Genomic DNA, 17,877 nt, shown 5'->3' on the forward strand with positions numbered 1-17,877 from the left:
TGCACTGACTTCCACTGATTTTGCACTGGCTTTTCGGCACTGGCACATCGATTGAAACCACAACGTACTGGGGGTGGTGTCATGCCATGTGGTTTGCATATACGCTGCGCTAAGTGTCTGACCTAGCAAAACGAAGGAACGTGTATTAGCGTTGTCGGTGCACCGTGGTGTATGTCGGTCAGCATTGAACAAAAGAACCTTGAAACGGTGAAAAAGGTTGGAGTTCGGGAGGGACGTGGAAGAATCCTTCTTTTTTTCTTCTTCTTTTTATTCATTATACCATCGAGGTCTGAATCGTACTTTCCATGTCCTGCAAACCTCATCCGTTATTTGCGTGTTGATACCTACCTGCTACTGTCGTTTTCAAGGTGTGAAATAACGAGAGGTTCCTGCGTACACGTGAGTTCTTTCCAGATTAGGGTAGTCGTGTTGGCGGCTGCGATGACGTCGCTCTGGATGATGGACTCGAGCTAACTGATGAACCAGATACGAACCTCAAGCAACGAATGCATTCATACATTACCTGATTCTTCACTACTCGAGTCCAACCTCCAACACGCACCGCGAGCCTCTCAAATCTCACAGCCCGCTCAGTACGCTACCTGCCTCTAGAAATCCATCTACCTAAAACCAGCAAACGTCAGCCATCGGCAGCCATAAACAAGTCCTTCAACAGCGACACCCGATAACAAGCATCCTCTCACCTAGAGGCAGACACCTACCTACCCAGCCGGATCCCCAATCCTCACTCCCAAAACTCACCGATTCTTCAAAATCCACCGAACAACCTCCACCAAACGACATCTGGGATCCACACACAATGAGAGTCCAGATCCCTACACCCGGCTACACCGCCTACATGAAACTCCCGGCCGTTCCAGCCAACATCCAAGCCGCCCTAGCCGGGGATGAGAACCAGCGGCTGAATCTCATCTGGATCGGACTAGTAGCGGTAGAGATCCTGATGGTTGTCAGCGTCGTGTTGCATGCCGTTATCAGGACAGTATATCCAAAGAAGAAACAGAGGTTGGGTTCGTGGTAGAGCATTGGGGAGGAATGGAGGGAGAAATGACGAGCGGGCCAACTTCGATCTGACGACAAAAACTGGTGCCCGGGGCCGAGAGGATCTTTGTCCGGCTGTCGAGGGCAGTATATGTTGGCCGATGGAGGTATTTCATGATTGATGAGTTATAATGGACTGCATGCATGGAGAACTGGTACGTAAGCATTGAAATACAAAAAAGTATGGCAGACGTTGGTTGAAATCGATGGGAAAGGGGAGGAGTATCATGGTGTTTGCATTTAAAGGTGGGCGACAGAACTAGCACATCGCGATATAATACCACAACTCTCAATGAGCTAAATTCTCTCCTCCGTGAGCCATGCCAAGAGGCAAACCTCACATTCAGTGCTCCCTGTATTGTATTTAAGCCAAGCATAGCATCCATTGCTTCTCATTGCCAATCATTCTGGCCCATCCAGTTGGACACAAAGGCCGGCACCCAAGACTTAGATATTCGCTTCAACCGTATAGCACCTTAGAAAAGCTGTAATGATTGTGATCAAGTTGTTAATGTCATTCAGAAATGTAGTGGGCTCGATTCTGAGGGCTGCAATAGCACGGTCGTTGAAGGCGGCATCCACCAGACAGTACAGGGGCTTGGGATCGGAGACATTGAAGATTCAGTTGATGAACGTGTCGGCTGTGAAGCCGTAGGGAAGCAGAGGCAGGAAGATGACGGGAGCGCTTTTAGAGGCATTGGCCTGGTCAGCTTCAAAGATACTAGTGAAAGCGAGGATGAATAACAGGTTATGACATGGCAAGCAATGAGGTGGGAAAGGGAGAACATACAGGCTGAAGATACGGCCCATGGCGCCCCCATTCTGAGCGAGAATTTTCCAAGGGATGAGAATCTTGAAGACAGCCGCGCGCTCTGGTATCTCGACGTGACCATTGACAACAACCGTGGTTCCGGTAAGCCAGTCACCAGTCTGAACACCATAGTTGATGCCTACCTGGAAGGCCTGAGACCAAGCAGCGTCGTGAGCAGCTCTGTTCCTGAAGTCACCAGTCCTTACTTTCCTGAGGAAAGTTGCCTACATGGAGAGCTAGGGTTTCCAAACGTGTCGTTTGACTTCCCCAGGGCAATGGCCGTACCACGCTGGACTCCGTCAAAGACACCAGCGAAGCCGTATGAAGGTGCAATATTGGGATTGGGAAGATTTTTGTCGATAAAGTATTGCATCAGTCCTTCAATAGCCTTGAACTGGGTCTGGCTTATGTTTGGGCCGCCGAGGAGGTTGAGCTGGATGGTGACAAGGTAGATGAGCCTGTCAGACAAAGAGACATTCTAAAGGAAGTTGAAGTTGCAAGCCAGAGTGTCCTTGCAGAATGGCCACCCTAAGGTTGATGTTTTAGTGCCGGATACAGCATCGGTGGGGGCGGTATCCATTGTGATGGTGGCAAGCTCGGACATGACTATATCGACAACGTTATGTTGACCGCTCACCGCTGGCATCTGTTGACCGTCCATCCCGGACAAACCCTCCAGCACAGTCAGTGCCATGTGGTCCTGGAAGGTTGAATCGTTAATGTGCATGGTGGCGGCTAGGGCACCAGCGATGGAAGCCACTAGGGCGTGGGCAAAGGAACGCATGGCTGCCAAAATCGAGCTGAGAGTGAGGCAAGTTGCGGGAAATGAGACGCCAAACCGTGGACCATGGATGGCATTGACCAGCCGACATCCTTCACATGGATGTACGCACTTGAAATCTTCCATGGTCAGTCATCCTGTTATGGACTTTCCATCCTCAGGTCACCGCCGGAGCTTCTGGGTAACATTCCTCCTGCAGGCTGGATAAGTCAATGTGTCGAGAAATGACTGTTTGGACACCCCGCGCCAAATCGTTCTTCTGTTTCTTTCCGTTGTTTTTTTTCAGGGTAAATTGCCGAGCTCGAGATGCGAGTCTGAAAAGGGCCGTCCTCCAGATGTTAAGTCGATCATGTGCCAGTGCTGTGTAGCTCCATAGCTGGGTTCTCGGAAGGCTTGAATGGCAGCCTTGAGAATTATTGCCAATCGGGATGTGACAATGGGACGGCCCGGGACACTGCCGATCCCGAAGACCCTGATGGCCGAAGAAAGGGCATCAATGTGTGCCCTCAGGTGTCACGAACTTCTGAAGAAGGATTTATATCACTCCTCCACAGTGTTTGTGATTTGAGATTGGCACAAAGTAGTACTGAGACCACTTTTTGCCAAAGTTGGTGTGGGCCAAAGCCTAGTATTGAGACTTCGAGGGCTGAAGATCATAACCCTGATGATTCCTGGCTCATCGCGGAGTCTTTTTGTGGTGTAACGCAGTTCATTAGAGGTGGTCGTCGTTGGAGCACTCTTTTGAGGAATGTTTTGGTCGTGGAAAGGTAAGAGTGTGTCGGTTCTGCTTCTCTGGCGAGGGTTGAATCCCTATCACACTGCATGAAATGTTGTGAAGGGGTACCTTGCATGCTGGAAGGCCATTAGGTACGTGAACTGTGGTGACGCGAGGGTGTTCAATGCCCTGGGTAGTGTAATGTCCCTGGGAATGTGCAAGGCTTGATGGCACGTCGCAACCCCCGAAGATATCCGCATTCTTTCGTGTTGAGACGAGCCGTGAGAATGGAGGAGAAATTCCAGAACAGGAACTGGCGATCCGGCTTGCTCAGTGATGTTGATGGCCGATCCAACCATGAGGTCTGTTGTTGTTTTGGTCGCTAGGTTCGAGACCTCCGCGGTATAGCGCCGAGATAAGCAGGACAAAGGAAGGAGGAACTATGAGACTTCAGTGTTAGAAGCGTCTGATCACAAAAGAGGGTAAGCTTAGCTTGTGTAACTGGTGAGACTTTGTGTAGTGTTCGCGAGTCCTGCTGCGTACCCAATTGCGTCAGTCTGCGTGCCCTCGATGCGACCGCCGGTCTCATTGGAAGGTCGGCCTAGTTTGTGCGGATTGTCGAGACAGCATTTGATGAGGCTTTCTGAAGGCATAGTGGATTGTCGTTAACGCCGTCTTTGTTGCCGTTGCCGTTGCGGTGGTCATCGCTGTTTAGAACTCCGAGACTCGCGGCGTTGTCTAGTAGTTAGGTAAGCTTCAAGGACATGACTAATACATACCTACAAAACGGAACTCCCAAGTGATTTCCAGCTCTAGGTACTTTAGCTTTCGGTCAGGACATCCTCGGGAGGGGGTTCGCTCGATTGGTGAGATGTCGACGACGGGAAGGGAAGTTCGCGGGAGGACGAAAGTGGGGAAGTTGTGACACGGCAGCGTCATGCACGGAACCGGGCGGCAGGCGTCCCGTCTTTCTCCTCACTCACTGCATGCCGTGTGGAAGCTCAAAGGACGGCCGGGCAGGTCTTACTAACTACCTCAGCGAAAGTTTAGCGATGAAGGCGGGGGAGTGATGCACTAACATCGCAGCGGCAGGAAAGACACTTGCTGCTGCGGCCCTAACTGCATCGAGTTGACGTCGGTCCGCCCAATGACAACTGCCAACTTCACCTGTCACTTTGTCACCAAGGCTATTCTAGGCAGGAGCTTTTTTCCGGAATCATCTCCATTGATGAATTCCGTCGAGACGAGAGACGGCGGGATGATTGGCAAAGTTGGAGTGCCGGACTGCATTGTATAAGTCCCAATCAATCAGTTGCAGTCCAGTCATGACTTCTTGAGGTAAACAATGAATGGGTGTACCTTTCTCCAACTGTTCATCCCTCACAATCCCCTCCATCTTGAACGAATTGAAGAGCACCTTGACGGCTGCTGAGGGCTGCTCTGGACTCAAAATGAACAAGTCGCATCCATCGATATCGAACGAACGGTTTCAATCGAAGCGGATGGCCCGGGGTGCCATGAGGAGGAAATGGGGCCACGACGCCCCTGGCTGACCTGTCAGGTGGAGAGATCACAACCCCCCGCCCCTGGAAGGAGCCCCGCTCGGGACGATAGACGAAGACAAAACACGCCTGTTATGGATCGGATGGGGTGATGAAGCAATGAGGGTCGCACGTAGGTCAACCATCCTAGGTTTTGTCGAGTTTGAATGACGGTGAGGACCAGTCGGTAAACTCCCTTGATCATCACGGGTGTCGGCCATCCTTTATGTGCTCGAGGTCAGGTCGTCTGCCCTCTGGCTCATTAACCTCATCGGCCCCGGCACTCGACATCATAAGGTTAGACGCTAATCCGCCCGGAATAGCACCGGGGTGGTTTGGGTAGTGGTACCACGGCAGTGAGCGAGGTGGGCCGACCTTGTTCGTTTTCGTCCAAGTGTCGAGCCGCCACACGACTTCCCCGGATTGCTTGGCGATACCCTAACCCGCCCTTTGATTGGAGGTTCCATTGGGGGGTTTTGGAGAAGAGCCGTTGGAGGTGTAAGTGGTCAGGAAGTGGAAGGACCCCGGTACCTCCGGGTCCTAGCAGGTCACCCTATGCCATCATGTCATGATAATGTATTCATCACACGATCGTCCAAAAGCGGCCGTCTCCAGACTTCGTACTCGCTCTTGCTCTGCACCACCACCTGCACCACCCACGACCAGGTGATCTTCTACCTACCTACCCCGCTGGGCGAGGCAGGAACGAAATGCAGCGGAGACACCAGCGAGCCAATCTCGACTCGCTCAGCTCCTCTTGCTTGAGCGTGCAAAACCCCCTCTCTCTCTCATGACGCAGACCGACCTACGGACCGATCGGTACATCCAGTCCTATCACTTATACGACCTCCACAAGTGTAACCACCACTCATATCCCACCCGTGACGGCTACCCTAAAATGTACTCGCAGCTTGCTTGCCTGTCCTCTGCCCTTTTGTAACCACTGAAACCAGCTCGCCTTCCGCAACTGCCTGGAGAGGGAAGGACAGTCCTTGATCACCTCCCGCATTATTGGAACTTCCCCTCCCGTTGTCGTGCTCCGTCGTGTTCCCGCCCCCCTTTATCTACCTTGTAGCTCCCGTCTCGATTCCAATACTTTTCATCCTCCTCTTCTCTCCTCCTTGTCCAACAAACATCACTCTCCAATCTGCATCCATCTTTGCGAGATCCAATCCTACACTGTTAATCATCCATCCTCATCACCGTTCAGCTGTTATATCGTTATACAGCTGTCACACTGCCTGAATACCACTAGTCATCTGTAGCCAGATCCAACCAAACCATCACCACCATGTCGGGCGAACCACTCACCAAGGTCGACTCCGCCGTCCAAGGTCTCGAAGCCACATCACCTCCAAAGGAGAGCCACATCCACAAGCACCGACGAGCAAGCTCGAGTGCCAATGGGGTCATGAACATCAACGACCTGGAGGCTCAGGGCACTGACCTCCAGATTGCCAAGGAGACGCAGATGTTGGGGTGGTAAGTCCTGCCAAGCACTCGGTCCCAGAGGCTATGCCGTGACCTGACACCTCGATACACTCGAGATACATGGCTCACACTTGTTTGTCCAATGACAGGAAGGTCAACACCTCGCCTACGTCGATAGACGACAAGGACTACCTTAAGGTGATGCTCACAACACCGCCAGTCAAGAAGATTGACCTCTATTTCAAGACGGGGTTGCACGTAACGGCACGAAATCTCAAGGGGGTAACCATCAGGGACGCCATGGATGCCATCCACAAGTCGTTCAAGAAGAGGGTAAGACTTTCTTGACCACCACCACCTGTTGATCCGTGTGTTAGCAAGGGAGATTCCTTTGACTGACTCTTTGATGTGCCTCATAGCCGGATGATGAGCTACCCGAACCATACCTCAAGGGCTTTGAGTGGGACAAGGAGGAGTCATGGACATCGCTCTTGGTACACTTGTCGACGAACGCTGGCCCCAAACCCGCGGGCGGCTCCTCCAAGAAGAAGAAGAAGGCTGCCGCCGCCGAGGAAGAGGCTGCCTAAGCCCTTCACAGTCTGGTCCAGGCCAACATGGTCTGCACTGGCTATCCCTGTCTTTGGGTTCATCGGTGACGATGACAACGACAGGATCATAATATGTATCATATAATTATCCCTAATGGCAGACTGGGGTTGATCCTCCATGTCGTCAGCGTCAATTTCTTTCGGTGCCCTTCTGGTGTAAGGAAACAGCTGGCTGGGTCAACATGAGCAGCGGACACAGGGCAACAAGTAGTGTCGGACATGCTTTTGACAATGCACATTACTTTCAGCCATGTTAAATCGACTGCTTTTGTGTCATCGTGATCAGCAATTTGAATGCCATTGTGCCTTGCATTACTGTCCATTATGTACTTTCAAGTCTTCCACCTATGACGTTAATGTACAATATCCCCAAGATCTCGCGCCAATGATACCTGAATCTCATGTTTGAGACGTGCCCCATGACCAACATTCAGATCTTTTTTGCGGGGTGATCAAAGTGGATGAAATATGGCGACTCTGATGGATGGGTCATCCGTTCCACAAAAGTGGTTTGTACCGAGGGATCGGGTGGTAGAAGAACAGAGACGATATTCGAAGAAGGGTGTACCGGATAGGCTCCGAGAACCTGAATTTGGAATGCATGGTTGCCGAAGGTCTCCGGCGACCAGGTACATGCTTTCTGACTGTCGCGATACCTACTTACTCAACCGACAGAGTGCGTTTCTGCACCTTTGAGTTCTGGCTTTCCTGGCTTTCTACCGGATGAGCTTGTTGTTCCCTTCAATCAAGCCTCATGTTGTCTCCCATGGAGCGTTCGACGGTCCGGGGGTTACTTAACCCGCCCCTCCAGGCCCTCGAAATTCGGATTGCTGAGGTAGATGAAACTTCTATGTTGTCGTTTTATCATTCCTAGTTATAAGTTGAGTGTGTCGTAGGCTCCGCCGCAAAATTCTTCCTTCAGATCTGTCGTCAGAAGAGAAAAAAAAGAAAAAGAGTTTCCAACGTGGAACAAACCGGAAAGACAGAGCTAGCCAAAATCGAGTCTGGGGAAGCGGGGTCGATGCAGAGTTTAGTGCAAGATATGGTGGAGCTCGGGAAACCAGTGGGGACGTGAATTATGTGGAGAAAGGTCTTTCCTCCCGGGCTTACGATCCCCACCCTGGCGGCGCAATTAGTGACCGCATATCTTCGGCTACTGGCGGTCTTGCATCGCGGTCTTGGACGGGCGGAATTTAAGAACTGGGCGAGCGATGCATCGAGGCACAAGCAGGACACCAAAGAATGACGAAGAATGAAAGTAGCAATGTGACCTCGGCAACAGACAAGATGGATGGGTTATTTGGGCTTTCGTTAGTTGCTTTACGGAGAGAGATAACTTGTCTCTCGAGCCCTCCGTCTTTTGCTCTGCCCTTGACGTGATTTTCCACCTCAACATTCCAGTTTCTCCTACACTAGAGGGACACTCAAGCTGGACCAGAAGCAACCGTGAAAATGCCAGTCACCAACTTTGACTTCAAGGAAAAGTACCGCTACCAGAATGGCTTCGATTCCTACCTAGAGTAAGTCTCGTTTTCTCTTCCACTTTCAAGTCTCACCTCTACTTACCCAGACTTCCAGGTCCGAAGCCGTCTCCGGCGCTCTCCCCATCGGCCACAACTCGCCCCAGAAGCCTCCTCTCGGCCTTTACGCCGAGAAGCTTTCCGGAACCGCCTTCACAGCTCCCCGTCACGAGAACAAACAATCATGGCTCTACCGCATCCTGCCATCATGCTCGCACCCGCCCTTCGTCCAGGCCACTCCACGTAATGGTCAGGAGCCCGTACTTGAGCAATCGCCAGCCAGACTGCACTACATTCCCAACCAACTCCGATGGGACCCCTTCGACCATGAATCCGACACCGACTTTGTCTCCGGCCTGCGTCTCGTCGCCGGCGCCGGCGACCCCACCCTCAAGCAAGGTCTGGGCATGTACATCTACGCTGCCGGCAAGTCCATGTCCGCCCAATCAGCCTTCTACTCAGCCGACGGCGACCTTCTCATCGTAGCCCAAGACGGCGTGCTCGACATCCGCACCGAGTTCGGCTGGCTATTGGTCAGGCCCCTGGAAATCGCCGTCATCCCGCGCGGCGTGCGCTACCAAGTCCTCCTTCCCTCCGGTCCCGTCCGCGGTTACGCACTCGAGCTTTACCAAGGGCACTTCCAGCTCCCCGAGCTCGGCCCCATCGGCAGCAACGGCCTCGCCAACGTGCGTGACTTCCAAGCTCCCGTTGCCTGCTTCAGCGAAGACCACGGTTCGATCGCGCTCGACGGGCCCAACAGCTACACCATCACAGCCAAGTTCAACAACACCCTTTTTGAGACCAAGCAGCCGCACACCCCCTTTGATGTTGTGGCGTGGCACGGCAACTACTACCCCTACAAATACGATCTCGGTAGATTCAACACCATCGGCTCCATCAGCTTTGACCATCCGGATCCATCCATCTTCACCGTCCTCTCCGCCCCTTCAGACCATGCGGGAACCGCCATCGCCGACTTTGTCATCTTTCCTCCTCGCTGGCTTGTCGGGGAAGACACGTTCCGCCCACCTTGGTACCACCGCAACACGATGAGCGAGTTCATGGGACTGATCACTGGAGCATACGATGCCAAGAAGGGAGGAAAGGGCGGTTTCGTTCCGGGGGGCGCGAGTTTGCATAATGTTATGAGCGGACATGGCCCCGATGCGGCGAGTTATGAGGGGGCGAGGAACGCTGAACTGAAGCCGCAGAAGGTCGGGGACGGGAGTTGTGCGTTTATGTTTGAGAGTTGTCTGATGGTTGGCGTGACGGATTGGGGACTCGAGACTTGTCACAAGGTGCAGGAGGATTATAATGAGCATAGTTGGGGTGGGGTTAAGGTGCATTGGAAGGGCATGCCGAAGGGCGAGAACGGACAGGGGCATTTACTGTAAAGAGAGCAAGAAGCGGAAATGGAGGGAGAAGAGGAGACGAATGTCTTGTTTGAGGGTTATCTTGGTTACCTCTAGGTATAGAAGTAAAAGGGGATATGAGTGCCCGGGCTATTGTAGGAAGAAGAAGTATACCAATGAGCAGAGGGAGACATCGCTTAAAAGGGAGTGGGAAGACCATACAAGACGTAGTCGTTAGGTGAACACTTTATCATCATGCCATCGCATCGAGAATACAACATGATTGCCGTCTTCGGATCCTGCATTGCTGTGGGGTTATCGAGCCGCGGTTGAGCGTTTGGATTTTGCTCACTTGACGCCATTGGTAGTTGGCGGCGAAAAAGTGCAGGGTAATCAAGCTAGAGATTGGGCACAAGCATTTTTTGGAAACCGAAGATTGCTCTGAGGGGCCTCGAGCAGCTGCTTCCCACGCCCGCGTGCAAGTGAACAGCGACCAGCAAACGGTATTTTGAAAAAAAAAAAAAACTTCCGAAAGGGTGATAATTATACATTAGGTATGTAAAATAGCAGTTAACTTTGCGGCTTGCCATGGTCATATCATTCAAAACTTCATATCGGTCAACCCATCTCATGCCATTTACTCAGACTCTCCCCCCACCGCCGGCCCCGGTGCCACCGCAACACTCGTATGCAGCCTTCCCTGAAACCTCTTCCTCATCCTCTCGAACCCAACCTTGAACGCCTCCGGAAACCACCGCCTCAACTTTTCATTGTCCCTCCCCTCCATCATCTCCACCAATGCCTTCGCGCACATCCAGCACAACACCATCCCATGGCCCTGAAAACTACAACTCATCCAAAACCCGTTCTCTCCCGGCACTGCTCCGACCATTGGAAATCCATCGGGAGAATACCCCATGATTCCCGTCCACTCCTTTTTGATTCTTCCATCTGGGTGATCGTCTCCTTTCCCATTTCGATCACCACCACCACCATCACCACCACCACCAAAGTACCTCGTCAAAGTGTTCTGGAGGTAAGTGCTGATTTCCTCGTTAACAGTCGTATCATCCGTAGTTCCGTACTCCCCCAGCCCTTCTTCCTTGGCCCTCACTAGCCCACCACCAATAACCAAGTCCCCTTCGTTTCGACTTCCCTTTGGTCGTGGAATCATGTACTCGTACCCCTTATCGTAGATGAAGCTGTAGGTGGTCGGTAGACATCCTTTCTCGGATAGGTTGCTACCCGGTCTTTGCGCCGTGACCTGTCCGCGCAGGGGGACTATCACACCTTGGAAGGTAGGCGCAATGGCGGCCGTGTACCCGTTCGTGGCGAGGATGATGTCCTTAGTCCAGATGTTTCCACGAGGGGTTCGTACGGTCCAGGTGCGTTCGTCGCGGTTTTTCATTAAGGAGGTGGCGGGGGTGTTGGTTTGTAGGTTCAGGCCACGGGATAGACAGAGCTTGAGGAGGCCAGCGGTGAAGGCGTAGGAGGAAATGCTCCCGGCTGGGTAGGAGACGCCACCGTAGAGGGTTTGTGGCTCGCCGGCTATTGTGCCGGCGTCAAGGGCGCAATGAAATTTGGACTGAACTTCGGCCGGGGAGTGGAAGGTGTACTCTGCTACTGGGTCTCCCTCGGGGAACGCGGCCTTCATAGCAGTGACGGCTTCGTGGGCGGCGGTCCATTGGGCTTGGTCGTAGATGATGTCAATCGTGTGGCAGGGGTTGGAGTCGCAAGGAATGTTGTGCTCTTTGGCAAAGGCGTGGATGGCTTGGATGTTATCGTACTCCAGGCGGGCAATCTGGACCGCGGCTGGAGTGCCGAGGAGAGAGGCGTGCTCGAGAAAGGAGCGGTAGGAGGCGGCTTTGGTGTGTCCACCGTTACGACCGGTTGCGCCAGAGCAGGCCTGGCGGGCCTCAAGCATGACAATGTTTCTGGACCCCTTTTCCCCGGGGCGGACATCCTTTAGGAGATTCCATGCTATCGCGGCGCCGGTGATGCCGCTCCCGATGATGACGATGTCGACATGGCTTGGAAGGTCCTTGGTGGTGCGCTGGTCGGCAATATCGTCCGGAGGGTCTTGCCAGTAGCTCGGGGTTGGGTTTTCTCGAGGAAGAGTAACTCGGATCTTGGCGCGTTCGTCCATTGTTTAATGATTTCTTTGGCAGCAAACAACAGACACTGGGGGATTGGAGGTTTTGAACTGTAGTCTAGACTTGGGCGGTCTTATGCTGCAAGTCATCAGTTTCGTACTACACTTCTCGCTCTTCCAAGCTGAAGGGAGACTCCATCCTGTTCATGTGAGACAGCTGACGTATCTAGCTGAACACCGACCCCTAAGATAGGCCTATCAACCCCACGGAGTTCATCCCGCAGCGCTTGCTATCTCCACCGAACGATGGGGTCTTTGGGCCTTCCCGTCAACCCACACTCCACCTAGTCCGCGCCTTTCCCGTCGATCATTGCTGGTACGAACAGGTACACTAGTCATGTCAACATCGAGATCTCTGAGGATTGCCCCCTTCAATGGAAGATCATACAAATAGTGTAGAAGATGAAATTAGGTACCTAGCTTGCCTCCCCAGACTTGGAGCTTGAAGTTAGCGGTATGCGTACCCCGAATCTCATCGCGCAGAAGCCGGATTCCCTAGAGACAGACTTGAGATAGCGAAGCGTACTCATTGCAGGGTTGACCGTGTTGAGAACTGAAACGACGAACCTTTGAGCGAGATCAGGAAATGACTGATCATTTTGATGTCAAAGAAAACGATCTGATGGTTCGGAGTCGGGACGGGGCGACCGGCATGTGATGGGAGCCCACGGACCAACCAGGGCAGATACGAAGGGACCTGAATATGAAAAGAGGAAAAGGAGGAATGGAAGGCCAGACCCTCCTCCGACTGGGGGTGGCCTGACGGGCATCGAGCTCCAGCGCTCGTTCGGTGAAAGCCCCACTGAAATTCACAGCTCCAGGGGTGTCCAATCCACCCATAGAGCTCCAGTCCACGCTGTCGGGAAGGTGCCTCGGCTTCACAGCGGGAATAGACTAGGTTTCCCAATCTATAAATCCTCTTTCCAAACACTGACTATTTGTACAGTAGAAACCCCTGAATCTGCAACTCATCCGGGCGGGCAAAAAGATTTGCACTTTCTGGGTGTTTGTAGTTGGGGGATCTGGTGCACAGACCATGAAGCCCCCTCCGGCCACTTGAAGACGCTTGGCTACACTAAAAAGTGGGACCTTGGAGCCTCGGTAACCGGGTATAAGTGTTCTCTCCCACCAAAGTTGGACCCCTGTAACTACAAATCCTAGCCAAATCCTTTGCACTTTGCAGTTTACAGTTTTTATATGGGAAAACAATTCCGGCCGTCCAAAAACTTGCACTTTGTGGGGTGTTTGCACTTCCAGGGGGTTGCACTTCCAGGGGTTTCTACTGTACATCTACTATGGTACGCAATTCCATTTCTCCACCTAGTCCAATTCACTCAACCCACCTTCCTCTTCTGGTCGTCGATCGCTTTGGCCGTTATCTGTCTCACCACCATGCAGTCCATTGGGATCACCTCGTCTCCATTCCTCTGACCAACATCCCATCTCCATGTTCCCAGAACCACCACCATGGCCATCATAACATCATCTTTGTTCAACCTTCTCGAGGTCCAATCCGATTGCTTCAGTAGTAGACTTGCTCATTACCAGTAGTGTACACACGTTGCAGCGACCGAGAATCTCCTTCCAATCGGAAATCATGAGCGAAGCCGCCGGCTTGCCTTGCTCTTCAACCAGGTCCTCCTCTACTCTGCCTTCCTCTCAGGGAAGAAAACAAAAAAAAAAAAAAAAAAAAAAAAAGAAAAGAAAAAAAGAAAAAAGAAGCACATCAAAACACGTGAAAGAAGGCAAGTGTCCGTCACTTTCAATTTGCTAATGTGCCATTCCATTTTCCCGGGGTCCAAGGCATCGTCCTCCGGCCCAATTAGCCGGTGTAACCTCTCGAAACTCAAACGCTACGTCGGGACACCTTCCGATGTCGTAGCCAGCTTCAGTCATGTTCATGATGCTACACTGTACACTACACAGTACCTGCAGTCGCTTAGTTGTCCCTGGCTCCCGACCCCGAGGTGTGGTCTGGAGCGGACACTAGTGAAAATTGCCCAATCAAGAAGCCATGCAACTACAGGGTAGTCACCAAATTTGGCATTGCGATATTCTGTCCCCTCGCTCACTTTACCAAAATCGTGTAGTATTTTGCATCCCAAAACACATCGTACCATGCTTGAGCCGACGATGTGCGAGTCTCCACGCATCGTTAGGTTGGGGTTCAAGGTTGGCTCTACATGGATGATTCAACATACTTAAGTCAGACGGGTTCCCTCTCGTTCATTGACGCCAATGACCCCTTCCTCCTCATCGTTCAACCACCAAGCTTTCCCCCCACTTGCCGCAACCATGGACTCCAGGAAGGAGGATTCAAGTTCTTCAGCACATCTCTCCTCTGGCTCCGCTCCGGCAGCTTCACAATACATTACGCCAAGCTCAACACCAGAACACGACTTTTGGACAGCCGCTGGACTGGGGAGCTCCAAAGCACAGGCCGGACCCTGTTTCCCGAAATCTCTGTCTGAAACTACTCCCCAACACTTTGGAAATGGCGATTCTCTACTTGAGTTTGACGACCCGGATGGGGTAGATTATTCGAGCTCCATTGCCGACTCGATCCGTGGCCATGTGTATGAGTGTGGCTTGAGATATCATGCTTACCATGCGGGTAAATACGCCTACCCCAACGATGAGACGGAGCAATCTCGTGAGGAAATCAAGCATACCATGTCAGTTATGCTCTGTCACGGTCGATACTTCTTTGCTCCTGTTGAGGAGGCATTGGAAAAGGGTGGACAGGTCCTTGACTTGGGTACTGGTACCGGAATATGGCCTATGCAATGTAAGTAATTGGCAATTTACCCAGGCATTCGAAATTCGCTTGCTAACACCAAACCGACAGTGGCTGAAAGCTATCCGGACGCAGTCATCACGGGAGTTGATCTATCACCCATCCAGCCCAGCTTTGTTCCGGAAAACGTGCGCTTCTACGTCGACGACTTTGAAGACGAGTGGGTGGACCCGGTGAACAAGTACGATTACATCCATCTGCGCTTTGCACTACACACCCTCAAAGACAGGAAATCACTTATGCAACGTGTAATGCGGTAAGTCTCGCTCATTCTCTCCCTTCTTCCATCTCTCGATCTCGTGCAACTGGCGATCATCTAACCAAGTCAACCTTAGACACCTCAAGCCAGGCGGCTACTTTGAAATCCAAGAGATCGATGTCAGTAATCCACGTTGCGACGATCACACCCTCATACCAGATACTCCATATGCCGTCCGCGACGCCCTCAAGCTCCTTGGAGCCGGCCTCCAAGCCATGGGCGCCGACATAAGCGCCATCCAAAAGACTTCTCAGGAGTTGCGCGAGGCCGGCTTTGAGAATGTTACCGAGATTACGAAGAAGTTGCCCCTCGGGCTCTGGCCGGCGGATCACAATCTCCGACTTTGCGGTCTGTTCTGGCGGACGTCGATCATGGATGGCATGACGGGACTGTGCAGCAGGCCGTTTCAGGCTGCAGGGTTGACGCCGACGGAGATCGAGTCGTTCCTGGTCGAAGTGAGGAAGGCTGTTATGGATGGGAGTATTCATACGTATTTTCCTTTTATTACTGTATATGGGAGGAAACCATTGGGCGGTTAGATGTCGGGATGTCGCTCGGGGGAGTTCGGCACAGATATGCATTGCACGAGATGGTTGATGAAACTGCACAAATGAAAACTACGCTTTGATTCAGGATACACATGGAGCCTTAATGCTGATGGTGCCTACTATTCACATCGTAATGTGTTCACTCCTTTGCCTACGAGCAAGTTACCGACCGCTCCATGTGCAACTTTGCGCATATCATCCCAACTATCATCATCACAGCTGCAGAACATTTCAATCACAGAATCAACAGCCCCACAAGACTCCAAACAAGCCCGCTCTTCATCAACTCTAGACTAATAATCCCAACAATCTCCAAAGTAGCTGTCGAGCCTCGCTCCCACCTGCCCAGCGACCTCTTGTCCTCGGCCTGGATCGCGGGAACAACCAAAAAGAAGAATACGAAGAAAACATGAAGAAAAGCCAGCAAAAAAATGAGGAATACGCGGTACAGGACTCGAACCTGTGACCTCTAGCCTATCGTTCGTGACCCCCCCTTGCGCCACTCCCATACTACACTTGTAGCGAGTATATAGGGCCCTCGGTACGATCACTTGTGAACGGGCTAACGCTCTACCGACTGAGCCAACCGCGCAGTTGGTTTTGTTGTTGTATTATGTGCACAAAGACCTAATACATATACCGTGATTCAAGGGGTTGGGGAGGAGGAGGAAGAGGAAGAGGAGGAGGAGGAGGGCGAGGAGACAGAGGTGGGGAGGGTTAGGGGCGAGCGCGGGCGTGGGTATGGGAGCCGGTGCTCGTGCCGGTGATGGTTGAGGATGAAGGCTTGGCGAGTTGGTGTTTGGCTGAGACGGTGATGGTGAGCTGGTGGAGGAAGCTTGTATTGGGCTGGGAGGTGAAGATCGTGGACTGATGGGAGAGGCATGGTTGAGCGGGAAGCTTGGTGGTTTCTTGCCGTCGGTTTGAGTGAGGCTGCTGATGGTGCTTGGCCGTGACTTCCCTGCCTGTATTGCTGCCATGGTGTTGACTGCTTCGTCGTCTCCCATCGTTCCTTCCCGTTGGTTGGTGCCTTCCCGACCGGAGGTTTCTCCCTTCCCGTCTCCCGTGATTTCCCAGAATGAAGTAATCTGGCTCAATCTCGCACTGCAACTCCGAGGGTTCCTTCTTTGAATTTGGTGTTTAGCTTTGCAACGCCTCGCTGTCTTCAACACACTGACATCGAGTCAAACAATGGCCATTGTCGCGACTTGCGATCAACGATACAACCTCCACCAAGCAAACGTCCATATATTCCATGTTTCACAAATTTTCTGTCATCGCTAACTCAAGAACTGCGTATCGATTCTTGCCATCCTTCATCTCATTCGCGTCTTCCATCGGTTGTATGGCTTGCACCAGGTCCCCTCTTCCACCTGAGCCTCCGTCGCGACTTCCCACACCATTGACGAACAGAGCAGTTTCAGCAATCCACCCCATTCTGCATTGTCCTTACCTAATGCTCCACACTTTGCTCTGATAATTCAAGCGGATCAGTTTGTTTCCTTCTGTACTCCTTTCAGTGCCGTCATTCTGTCCTCTGAGGGATACGCGGTACTATTTAAACCGGACAGATACGAGGTTACAAGTACCCTCGTGAAGTGCACAAGAATACATGGGAATGACAAGTCTTTTCATGGTGATAATGAAGCATACTCGGCTACTTTGGCTACGCGATATGGTCATCCAGCAGATGGTGATCCGTCGTTGCGCAGGGCATGGTGTTGCGCGGGGCGCCTGTCGCCAAAGTATGGTAGGGACAGAAATTTGCCATGATCGTTGCAATTGCCGGAGACACTCAAGAAGAAGCACCTCACAACTCGATTTTGTTTTAGAAAAAGGCTCACCAATCTCTTTGGATGAGGCTCGAAAATCATTCAACCGTTAATTCGATATTGAAAATACGTTTGGGACGTAAACTGGGTCAGCATTCTCGGAGTATTGATTTGGATCTTCCCATTTCTTGTACAAACCTGATCGAGCCATTTTCTTGGCGCAACTCTCGCGCGAAACCGCCGACAGGGCACAATCTGCTGGGTGCTTTCCACTGGTGAAGTCTACCTCGACTGCGCAACCAACACGTCAAACTTCATCCAGAATCGATGATTAAACCTCCGAATGCTCAGCTCTTCAATTCGAGCATGGGTTCCCGGGTGGTTGGGGAAGCACATCAATTGAACAATTGGAGGAAGTGCAACCCATTGGCTGGGATCGCGGATGCTGTCAGCTGCATCCTTTGCTTGGCGCAGCACTAGCTGTTGCATGGGATCGATGGATGAGGATTTTGGGTCACACAATGTTCAGCT

At 52.1% G+C, this 17,877-nt stretch overlaps 8 protein-coding genes across 8 annotated transcripts; 5 read left to right on the forward strand and 3 right to left on the reverse strand.

The window, feature by feature from the left end:
- Positions 1 to 820: 820 nt before the first annotated feature.
- Positions 821 to 1,042, forward strand: B0T23DRAFT_317695 (uncharacterized protein; the record flags this gene model as incomplete). Its single annotated transcript, XM_062835017.1, has 1 exon — positions 821 to 1,042. One exon carries the CDS (start codon positions 821 to 823, stop codon positions 1,040 to 1,042), a length of 222 nt encoding a protein of 73 aa, XP_062693052.1.
- Positions 1,043 to 1,509: 467 nt separating this feature from the next.
- Positions 1,510 to 2,600, reverse strand: B0T23DRAFT_404633 (uncharacterized protein; the record flags this gene model as incomplete). Its single annotated transcript, XM_062838920.1, has 5 exons — positions 1,510 to 1,659; positions 1,741 to 1,783; positions 1,853 to 2,012; positions 2,102 to 2,331; positions 2,401 to 2,600. 5 exons carry the CDS (start codon positions 2,598 to 2,600, stop codon positions 1,510 to 1,512), a joined length of 783 nt encoding a protein of 260 aa, XP_062693053.1.
- Positions 2,601 to 6,026: 3,426 nt separating this feature from the next.
- On the forward strand, positions 6,027 to 6,977 carry B0T23DRAFT_145878 (uncharacterized protein). The gene is made up of 3 exons (XM_062832442.1): positions 6,027 to 6,392; positions 6,491 to 6,674; positions 6,761 to 6,977. The coding sequence occupies exons 1-3, from the start codon at positions 6,202 to 6,204 to the stop codon at positions 6,926 to 6,928; spliced, it is 543 nt and encodes a 180-aa protein (XP_062693054.1). The 5' UTR covers positions 6,027 to 6,201; the 3' UTR covers positions 6,929 to 6,977.
- A 1,211-nt stretch (positions 6,978 to 8,188) lies between these two features.
- On the forward strand, positions 8,189 to 10,163 carry B0T23DRAFT_380063 (homogentisate 1,2-dioxygenase). Its single transcript, XM_062837186.1, has 2 exons — positions 8,189 to 8,469; positions 8,528 to 10,163. Exons 1-2 carry the CDS (start codon positions 8,402 to 8,404, stop codon positions 9,861 to 9,863), a joined length of 1,404 nt encoding a protein of 467 aa, XP_062693055.1. The 5' UTR covers positions 8,189 to 8,401; the 3' UTR covers positions 9,864 to 10,163.
- A 295-nt stretch (positions 10,164 to 10,458) lies between these two features.
- On the reverse strand, positions 10,459 to 11,967 carry B0T23DRAFT_316978 (FAD dependent oxidoreductase; the record flags this gene model as incomplete). Its single annotated transcript, XM_062834967.1, has 1 exon — positions 10,459 to 11,967. The coding sequence occupies one exon, from the start codon at positions 11,965 to 11,967 to the stop codon at positions 10,459 to 10,461; it is 1,509 nt and encodes a 502-aa protein (XP_062693056.1).
- Positions 11,968 to 13,023: 1,056 nt separating this feature from the next.
- On the forward strand, positions 13,024 to 13,688 carry B0T23DRAFT_380067 (uncharacterized protein). The gene has a single exon (XM_062837187.1). It carries the CDS (start codon positions 13,171 to 13,173, stop codon positions 13,402 to 13,404), a length of 234 nt encoding a protein of 77 aa, XP_062693057.1. The 5' UTR covers positions 13,024 to 13,170; the 3' UTR covers positions 13,405 to 13,688.
- Positions 13,689 to 14,020: 332 nt separating this feature from the next.
- B0T23DRAFT_380069 (S-adenosyl-L-methionine-dependent methyltransferase) lies at positions 14,021 to 15,792 on the forward strand. The gene is made up of 3 exons (XM_062837188.1): positions 14,021 to 14,761; positions 14,822 to 15,026; positions 15,106 to 15,792. Exons 1-3 carry the CDS (start codon positions 14,212 to 14,214, stop codon positions 15,566 to 15,568), a joined length of 1,218 nt encoding a protein of 405 aa, XP_062693058.1. The 5' UTR covers positions 14,021 to 14,211; the 3' UTR covers positions 15,569 to 15,792.
- A 1,042-nt stretch (positions 15,793 to 16,834) lies between these two features.
- Positions 16,835 to 17,011, reverse strand: B0T23DRAFT_316245 (uncharacterized protein; the record flags this gene model as incomplete). The annotated part of the gene is made up of 1 exon (XM_062834921.1): positions 16,835 to 17,011. The coding sequence occupies one exon, from the start codon at positions 17,009 to 17,011 to the stop codon at positions 16,835 to 16,837; it is 177 nt and encodes a 58-aa protein (XP_062693059.1).
- Positions 17,012 to 17,877: the final 866 nt, after the last annotated feature.

This window comes from Neurospora hispaniola (assembly GCF_033458365.1).
Source record: "Neurospora hispaniola strain FGSC 10403 chromosome Unknown B0T23scaffold_4, whole genome shotgun sequence".
Lineage (NCBI taxonomy): Eukaryota > Fungi > Ascomycota > Sordariomycetes > Sordariales > Sordariaceae > Neurospora > Neurospora hispaniola.